General features: G+C 48.1%; 1 protein-coding gene across 1 annotated transcript in view; it reads right to left on the reverse strand.

The window, feature by feature from the left end:
• Positions 1-8942, reverse strand: part of FBLN7 (fibulin 7) — a 49520-nt gene extending 40578 nt beyond the window's left edge. The window contains exon 1 of the mRNA XM_017549821.2: positions 8589-8942. Within this exon, the coding sequence (XP_017405310.1) occupies positions 8589-8663 (75 nt within the window). The 5' untranslated portion in view covers positions 8664-8942. The remainder of the gene's footprint in view (positions 1-8588) is intronic.
• Positions 8943-10322: the final 1380 nt, after the last annotated feature.

A 10322-nucleotide genomic window follows, 5' to 3' on the forward strand; every position in this document is an offset into this window, starting at 1 on the left:
CCCAGGCAATCCATCTGAATAGGCAGCTAAATTGACACCGATGGCCTAGGACACCATCCTAGGCCAGGAAGAAGCAAGCTTTTGTTTTCACTTTTCCACCCTTCAGCTCATTTTTTTTCTCAGAGCAAGAAATCAGTCTCAAGTCCTGCTCCAGCTTGAGGCCTTGGTTTTCTCTAGGAAGTCAGCGGGGAGGAGCGCTGGCGGGCAGTGAGTCGGAGAGAGTACGGTCAGCTTTCCTCCTCTCACTTCCTCCTCTGGCCTTGCTCCCAACTGTAGGATTCAGCCACCGCTTTCTTGGCCACAGCAGATCTCCACCTACGACCTGGGATCATGATGCTACTGTTGGCTGCTTTAAAGTTTCCGCATAGAAAAAGTGTGATATCTACCGTAGGCAAGCGATTTGACAAGCCCAGCAATAATGAGTTAAAAATCATTTTCCTAAGGATGTGTTCAAAAAAATAAGGGAGTAATCCAAAGAAAGAGGAAGACATGTGATCTCAAAAACATAGACTCCAGCTCAGGGTAGCAGGGAGGCTCTCTCCCAAAGCCCCTGTGTAGCCGCAGGGCCATGAGCCCAGGGAGGGCAGCAAGGCGGGAGCTGAAGGCAGAGAGGCCTGGGGAGTCTGGGCTCTAGGGGCAAGCGGTCCTGGCAGAACACTGACTGGGAAGGAGATCCTGGAAACAACTGTGCTTGTGTAGACGGCAGACTGGGGCAAAAGGGAATAAACTCTAGGAAAATTAAAAAGTTACACAAGAAAGGAAATTAATCATGAGACTCTTTGGCTCTGTGGTGGATTATGGAACAAAGTATTCGTCTGTCATTACGGGAGACCAATTGTGTAGAAATGTGGAGTGGTCCCCAGGGTATTTAGAAGTAGTTGCCTTGAGGGAGAGAGAGAAAGAGAGAGAGAGAGAGAGAAAGGTGCCATGGACCAATTTCTTGAAAGATACAAACTACCCAAGCTCACCCCAGGGAAGAAAAATTGCTAACCTAGATAGCTCTGTATGTAAGAAACTGAATTCATAGTTAAAACTTTCCAGAAGTCTCCAGGCCCACATGGTTTCATTGGTAAATTCTACCAGACATTTCAAGAACTGGCACCAATTCTACACTGTCTCTTCCAGAAGACAGAAAATCCACCTTATTAACAGACTAGAGAAAAACCACAGGACCATATCAAGTGAAGCCGAAAAAAAGCACGTGAAAAAATTCGACATCCATTCATAATAAATATTGTATCAAACTAGGGCAAGTAGGAAACCTTAGCCAGACAAACAACACCTACAAAAAACCTACAGCCAGAACCAAACTTAATGTTGAAAAATTAAATGCTTTCTTCCTAAATTCCAGAACAAAGCAAGAATGTTCACTCTCCTATTAAAAATTGCACTTGAAATTTTAGTCCATGTAATAAGGCTAAATACATAAATAAATGACACATACATTAGAAAGGAAGCAATAAAACTGCTCCAATATATAGATGACATGATTGTCCATGTAAAAAAAACTCAGGAAATGTATTTTTAAAAATTCCCTATAAATAATGATTGCGTTCCACAAGGTCACAAGATACAAGGTCAACATAGAAAAGCCCACTGGATTTCTCCATACTGGGGATATCCACTTGGAAATGAATTTTTAAAAAAATTATTTATAATAGGCTTGGCGCAGTGGCTCACGCCTGTAATTCCAACACTTTGGAAGGCCGAGGTGGGTGGATCACGAGGTCAGCCTGACCAACATGGTGAAACTCCGTTTCTACTAAAAATACAAAAATTAGCCAGGCATAGTGGCATGCGCCTGTAATCCCAGCTACTCAGGAAGCTGAGGCAGGAGAACTGCTTGAACACAGGAGGCGGAGGTCTCAGTGAGCCAAGATGGTGATGCTGCACTACAGCCTGGGTGACAGAGTGAGACTCCTTCTCACACACACACACAATATTTAAAGTAGCTTCAAAAATGAAATAATTAGGTATAAGTCTAACAAAGCATGTTTGTGTTGAAAACTAAAAAATACATATATACTGATGAAAGTAATAAAAGAATATCTAAGTAAGTAGCAAGGTACATTGTGTTCACAGATTGGAAGACTCAGTACATTTAAGATGCCAATTCTCCTCTAATTGATCTATAGATTTAATGCAATCCCAATAAAAACTCCAGTATATATATGTGTGTGTGTATATATATATATATATATATATTTTTTTTTTTTAAGATGGAGTTTCGCTTTTGTTGCCTAGGCTGGAGTGCCATCGTGCATCTCAGCTCATAGCTCACTGTGACCTCTGCCTCCCGGGTTCAAGCAGTTCTCCTGCCTTAGCCTAGTAAGTAGCTGTGATTACAGGCATGTGCCACCATACCTGGTTAATTTTGTATTTTTAGTAGAGACTGGGGTTTCATCATGTTTGCCAGGCTGGTCTCAGACTCCCTTAGGTGATCCACCCACCTTGCCCTCCCAAAGTGCTGGGATTACAGGCATGAGCCACCATGCCTGGCCAGTAGAATTTCTTGTAGATAAAGACAATTGATTCTGAAATTTTAACGGAAAGGCAAAGAAATTAGAATAGCCAAAGGAATCTTGAAAAAAAAGAATACAGTTGGAGGACTCACTTTACTCAATTTTAGAACTTACTGTAAAACTATAGTAATCAAGGTAAGTATGTTATTGGCAGAAATTTTCCCATAAGTGTATGATTAACTGATTTTTGACAAAGTTGCTAAGACAAGCCAATGGCAAATCAGCAGTCTTTCAACAACAAATGGTGTTGGAATAATTGGATAGTCACATGAAAAAGTAGCCCTCAACATAAATTTCACACCTTATTTTTTTGAGATGAAGTTTTGCTCTTGTTGCCCAGGCTAGAGTGCAGTGGCGCCATCTCGGCTCACCACAACCTCCACCTCCAGGGTTCAAGCCATTCTCTGCCTCAGCCTCCTAAGTAGCTGGGATTACAGTCATGCATCACCATACCTGGCTAATTTTGTATTTTTTTTTTAGTAGAGTTGGGGTTTCTCCATGTTGCTCAGGCTGGTCTCAAACTCCTGACCTCAGGTGATTCGCCTGCCTCAGCCTCCCAAAGTGCTGGCATTACAGGTGTAAGGCATCGTGCCCAACCCTTATTTTTTAAAAGTAACTCAACATGGGTCATAATAAAAATGCAAAACTATAAAAATTTTAGAAGAAAATTTTCACGACCTGAGGTTAGGCCAAGAGTTCTTAGACTTGACACCCAAAACACAATCCATTAAAATAAAAAATTGATAAACTACACTTCATTGACATTTAAAATTTTTGCTCTGCAAAAGACATTGTTAAGACAAGCTACAAAATGAGAGAAAACATTTATAACTCACATATCTAAAAAAGGATTTCTATTTAGAAAATATAAAGAGTGCTCAAAATTTATTAAAAGCAATCAGGATTTGCCTGTAATCTCAGATACTCCAGAGGCTGAGGCAGGAGGATCACTTGAGCCCAGGAGTTCCACGTCTGGCCTGGGCAACACAGCAAGACCTCGTCTCAAAAAATAAAAAGAAAGAAAGAAAAGAAACAGTCCATTTTTTTTTAAATGGGCAGAAGGCTTGAACAGATGTTTTGCCCAATAGACTATTTGGCAAATAAGCACATGAAGAGATGTCCAATGTCATTAGTCATTACAGAAGGAAATTAAAACCACAATGAGATACCACTACGTACTTGCTGGAATGACTTGGAGAAAGGCTAACCAACCCGAGAACTTTAAGTGCTGGTAAGGATGCAGTGTAGTGAGGTCTTTCATAGATGTAAAGTGGTAAAACTAATATGGAACATAGGTGGGCAGTTTCTTACAAAGTTAGACACACATTTGCCCTATGACCTAGCAATCCCACTCCCAGGTACTTACATAAGAAATGAAAATACATTCACATGAAAAGTGTATGTGAATGTTTATACCAGCTTTATTCGCAATTGCCCCAAACTGCAATGACACCACGGGTGGGTATTGTTCAGTGGGTGAACTGATAATCAGTAATATACCCACACCATGGAGCACCACTTAGCAATAAAAAGGAGCCTATGGCTTGGGTGAGTCTTAGATGCATTACACGAAGTTAACCCTTTTCCCATTTAGAAAAAAAAAGTGCAGCATGCTGCCATCGCTCATTTAATTTTATAGGAACATGCTCTTTGAGGTTGAAGCAAATCTGACTGATTGTCAATGCAAAAATAAACTATGAAAACTGTTCTTGTAGTTATTTCTAAGAAGAACTAGCACCAGAATTGTCTGAATCATCAGAATCATCTATTTTGGAAAAACCGGATGCATCAATTGAATCTTTGGCCAACAACTGCTCCAGAGCAATGTTAATATCACGCGTAGGAATGCTATGTTTTCTAGGATTGGACATTTTCAGCGATCAAGAATTATATTTTATAAATGGAAATGCCACTACTAAGAACAGAATGCTATAAATAGAATGATGTCTGTTGTTTCCAAAGTTATCTTGGGGTAAACGCTGAAGCCACAAGCACTGCTGGCTGGTATTCTCGGGGCAAATGGGAGTAAAGAAACTAAACTCAAAAGGCCATGTACTCTTTTTCATTTATATGACATTGTGGAGGCCAGGTGCGGTGGCTCACATCTATAATCTCAGCACTTTATGAGGCTGAGGTGGGAGGATTGTTTTGAGTCCAGGAGTTTGAGACCAGCCTAGACAACATGGCAAAACCCTGTTGCTAAAACAAAATAAAATAAAAAATCGTATGGCATGCTGGAGAAGAGAGAGTTGTAGTGATAAAGAATAGACCAGTGCTGCTAGGGCTGGGATGGGTAGAGGGTGCAACTTCAGAGAGCAGCGTGGTGTAGCTTTGGGGGCGGCGGATCTGTTCTGTATCCTGATTGTGGTGGTGGTTGCCATGCATAGGATATAGTTCCATGGTTAAAATCATGAAATTATACATGAACAACATTTATTTTTATTTAATTATAAAAAGCAATTTATCAGATAGGAGGAGGCAACTAAAAGAATGAACCTCTCACGGTGGAATTTGGAGCCCGGTGACCTCTGATCACAGGGAGAGGGTGGGGGAGGGAAGCCTGCTGAAACACGGTAGCAGCTCCCCACACAGGTGAGGAGGCAGCTGGGACCATGCACCCCTGCCCACCCAGAGCTACTGAGGGCTGAAGGTGAGGTGCAAGAGGATTGTTAGATGTTTGCTCTGGTCTCCCCAGCAAGGTGTTTCTCTTCCAGTGGGAAAGCCACAGGGCAGGCACAGTGTCGAGAAAGGGCTCCCGCTCTGTGCATACCCCATACTTCTCAGCCTCCCTTCCTTCCCTGTGACGACCTGCTCTTCATCAGCCAGTGACAGAAACCTGCAAAGTGACTTGGGACCGATGTGCTGACAAGAGGGACACAGTGGATAGCCATGGAGGCCAGCAGGAGAGAGACGAGACTCCATCCCCCCAGAAGTGCTGCTCTGGACCCTGCAGCACACAGCCTTCCCTCCCTTGTAACACACACACAATCACACAGACACACACAATTACAGGCACCAACACACAAAGACATGTGCATACCCAACAACACACACAGCACAGATATGCACACACACATACACCCACCATCACACATACAGTCACTCATTCACACGGACACATGCACACACAACTACAGGTACCAACACAAAAAGGTGCGTACACACAACTACACACAGACACACATACATCCACTGACACACACACACACACACCCATCATATTACCCTTGAGCTGTCACCTAATACACAAAACAAGCACATTTCCTGGTAAACAGGAACCCCAGACAGGGCTGTGGCCTGCCCCCTGGAGGAGCACCACAGCCTCCATCTAGAGCTCCTTGGAGTTGGTGCATCCCTGGGCCTTGGCCAAGGAAGCCCATCCTCATGCCTCCCGCCTGACCCATCTCATCTACTCCATGGCAGGAAATGATCCTGTGGGCACAGTTCATTCTCCAAACTTGCTGAGTCTCCACCAGCCAACAGCTCTTGCTGCTTGGTTCAGGAGTCCTGGGCCTCGCGCTACTTTTAGGCCAGGTGGTTCACTGCCCCTGGAGCCCTATAGTGGGAATACAGACAATAAACCTGAAACCTACCAAAATATATCATTACAAATGATGATCAGTCCTATGCCAGAGCCCCTCAGGGGACCCACATAGAAAATACAGGAACTGGCCTGGCATGGTGGCTCACTCCACGGAACTGGCCTAATCCCAGCACTTTGGGAGGCCGAGGCGAGCAGATCACCTTGAGGTCGGGAGTTCCAGACCAGCCTGACCAACACAGAGAAAGCCCATCTCGACTAAAAATACAAAATTAGCCAGGCATGCTAGTGCATGCCTGTAATCCCAGCTACTCTGGAGGCTGAGGCAGGAGAATAGCTTGAACCCAGGAGGTGGAGGTTGTGGTGAGCTGAGATAGCGCCATTGCACTCCAGCCTGGAAGACAAGAACGAAACTCAGCCTCAAAAAAAGAAGAAAGAAAGAAGGAAGGAAGGGAGGCAGGGAGAGAGGGAGGGAGAGAGGGAGGGAGGGAGGGAGGAAGGGAAGAAGGGAGGGAAGGAAGAGAAGGGAAGGGAAGGGAAGGGAGGGAAGGAAGGAAGGAAGGAAGGAAGGAAGGAAGGAAGGAAGGAAGGAAGGAAGGAAACAGAGAAAAGACAGGGACAGAAAGGGGACTTGTTTAGAGTAGAAAGAGGTTTGGTAGGAGTCAGGTCACACAGTCACCTGACCTAAAGGAGTCAGGTAACGCTTGTTCCAGCATAAACCAGGCCTTGGGGCCTTCTTTATAATTCACCCTTTAAGCTGGCCTGGACAGGGTCGAGGGTGGAGAAGGGGAGACCCCCGGTCACATAGGACTGTGGGTGAAAGAGAGTTTCACTAGAATTTTTAAATTAACATCTATGGGCAATCTTTTTTGTTCCCTCTCCCCGCAGAAAGCGCCTGAGACAGGTGTTTTGCAGGTAAAGTCGGTAAGGTTTAGAGGATAAGAAACTTGAGAAGGCCTGGGTGTGGCAGGACAGAGATTGAACCCAGAAGTTCCAGGTAGAGTCTGAGTGAGTTCACTTTGCCTCTGCAGTAGCTGCAAACATGTCACAACTATTTCGGTCTCACCTGGTTTCTGGGTAACCTTGAGAGACAGGTGTTTGCCTCATTCCCTGAGCAGCAAAGATGACACGATGGCAGGGCCTGGCTCCCAAACATCTATCACACATCCTGTCCACTCTGCCTCCTTGGAGCCTGGGCTGGGGAGCAGGCTTAGAGATGGACCCATCTATGCTTCTGGCATTGGGCTCTAAGTCTGAGGTGGGGTTTTATTTTGTTCTGTAACCTGCAAAGTTGGTGGGAGACCCTTTGCTCTGTTGGGTGGGTTCAGCATGGCCTCACACTGGGCCTCTGCTGCCTGGTCACTGTGGTGGCCCCTCACCACGTCTGCACTAACATCGCCACGTCTGGCCTGAGCCAAATTCTGCCTGCCTGGAATCCCTTCTGCACCCCAGGGGCTTCCAGCTGGCCATGGGCATGCCTGCCCGGCCCAGGAAGTCAGTCTCCTGCCGGGGGGTATGGACAAGTATCTGCAGGGAAGGAAGAAATCCTGGAGCCCAACAAGAGAGACTGGGTTTACTCCACTCATGCCTGGTTGTGTGACCTTGAATAAGTCCCACCTTCCCTGGGCCTCAGTTTCATCATCTGCAGAATGGGGATAACAGTCCCCACCTCACAGAGTTGCTCCGGGAATGAAGTGCCTGGAAGATACCCCACAGGGAGCCTGCGATGCACGAGGTACTCAGGAAGCGTGTTCTGTTGGCATTGTGGGGGTAGCGGGTTGGCAGTCCAGCTGGGCCCCTCACACAGGTAGGCAGTCCCTGGCTGCCAGGGTTACTCTGCTGGATGCGGGCCTTGGACTCGGCAATTCAAGTTCTTACCTTAATTTTAAAAAATCAGTTGCTATAAAAGTGAATCTGGTCAAGTATTAAATAAATAAATCCGGTGGGATTCGAACAAATGCCAATGACAAGAAGAGAAAAATTTAACAGCAAGCTGCCTGTGTATGTGTGAAAGAAAATGCAGTCCCACATCCCTGCTTCAGAAACCTCCCGGCCACCTCTGCCTGGGAAATGCCACGAACTGCCAAGAAAGTCCTGTGAGTGCTCTAATATTTCGGTTGGAAATTTAAATGTCGGAGTTTGGAGGGCGGGGACATTCTCTAAGCTAATCGAGTGACCCGGAGCTCTCATGGAGACCCAGGAAAGACCAAAGTCTTAAATCCCGGAGAAATCTTCCTCCTCCCGGCGGTTCTCACGCGGAGCCCTCTCCCCGGATGGACCGACGCGTTTGCACCAACTGCTCGGCCAGCCCAGCCCGGATCCTCTCCGGCGCCCGGCCCGGGATGCCTCTGAGATGACAGACGGGGGACCCTGCACCTCTCTCCGAAAAGTGAGCCCCAGCCCAGGCATCTCTCCAAGCTCCCGACCCAGGCATCCGAGTGGAAAGTGGCAAGCCTCGGTCCCCTGGCCTTGGCGCTGCCTCCCCTGCGCGCGGGACAGGGGAGAGAGGCGGGGGGGACACTGACCTGGGAAGCCCGCGGCTCGGGGCAGGCGAGGAGCAGCAGCAGAAGGAAAAGCGCGCGCGGAGACCTGGGCACCATCTTGCCAATCGGAATCTTGCTGCTTGGGAGGGGGAAATAACTTTGTCTGCCTCCCCTGCCGAGTTTGTCCCAGCGGTGCGGCAGACGCCCCTGCAGGGTGCGGGGCGCCGCGCGGCCCGAGGGCGGCTCGGGCAGGGAGGGAGGCAGGGAGGCGGGAGGCTCCCGAGCACCGCCGGCCCGGCCCTTGCTCGGGTCCAGGTGCGCGGTGCACGGACCCTGGAGCAGCGCGGCCACGAGAGTCCGCAGCTGCCCGCACGAGACAGTCCGGGCGAGGCGGGGAGGCGCCAGCCTCTTGGCTAAGGCCGAGGGAGGAGGGGCTGCCCGGCCAGGAATGCGCCTGGGAGCACGCCCAACCAGCGCGGCTCCCCAAGGAGGCCGGGCACGACACCGAGGACGAGCGCGGGCATCCTCATTGCCTGGCAGGGATGGGCGGCGAGTGCTCCGCACATGTGCGGATGACTGGAATCCCACCCTGGGTAGGTTCATTCCTGATTGTCCCGTTTCCCAACCGAGGAGACTGAGGCTCAGTCACCAAGGACAGGTGGCAGAACAGAAACCCAAACCCAGCTCTGTCCTGCCTCAGAGCCCAAGCGACACCCTCCCCCAGGACATTCCTAGAAGGGGACCAGGCGAAAGACTTCATAAGCTTGACATGGAGTGGACTGAGTTCTCCATCCGAATAAACTAGTGTCCCTTTCAATAATGCAATTGGGGTGCGAGAACACGCACGCACAGTGAGTAGATACACAGTGACACAGTGATCTACAGCCCTTCTCCTGATTCCGTCCTTCTGCTCAAGGGAAGGAGAAACTCAGTTTAAAGAGGAGACTGTGTTCTAGAACATTGCATGCCTTGCTAAAGTCAAGTCAGGAAGCGCTGGCCGGCATGAGCAGTCTGAAGTCCCCTGCCATCAGGGCTGTGGTACAACAGATGCCTCTGACCTGAGCTCCTGGAAGGCATGATTGACGTTCTTCCTGGAAGGTTTTCTGAAAGCAGCCACTGCGGATGTCCCGGGACACACAAGTCTGGTCAAGCCTCAGATAGCTTTTTCCTTTTCCACATTTTACTTTGCTGAGCCCTCTCAGAGCTCAAGGAATGGAGAGCCCAGGAGGCTGCCACCGCAGAGCAGGAACTGTTTTCCAGGGGAGGCCAGAAAGGAAAGTTGGAGTCCTGGCTTAGTGCCTTCAAACTGCTGTAACAAAATACCATGAATTGGGTGGCGTATAAACAACAGACTCGTATTTCTCACAGCTCTGGAGGCTGGGAGATCCAAGATCAAGGTGCCAACAGAATAGGTGTTTGGTGAGGAACTGAGTTCTGGTTTCCGTGTCCTCACAGGGGCAAGGAAGCTCTCTGGGGCCTCTTTTCTGAGGGCACTAATCCCATTTGTGAGGGCTCTGCACTCATGATCTAGTCACCTCTCAAAGGACCCACCTCCTAATGCTATTATCTTGGGAATGAGTTTTGCAGCGTATAAATTTAAGGGAGACACCAACACTCAGAACCTAGCCAGTGCCCCAGAAAGCAGGGGTCATGGTTCAGGCTGGCCTCCTGGGCATTCGTTGCCCAGGAAATCCTACAGTGCTGCTCCCCCAACCTTCCTGTGCAAAGGAGGAGGAACAGGACCCATGTAATCTTTTTTTTTTTTTTCTTTGAGTT

The sequence above is a fragment of the Cebus imitator genome, unplaced genomic scaffold, assembly GCF_001604975.1.
Source record: "Cebus imitator isolate Cc_AM_T3 unplaced genomic scaffold, Cebus_imitator-1.0 Scaffold222, whole genome shotgun sequence".
NCBI lineage: Eukaryota > Metazoa > Chordata > Mammalia > Primates > Cebidae > Cebus > Cebus imitator.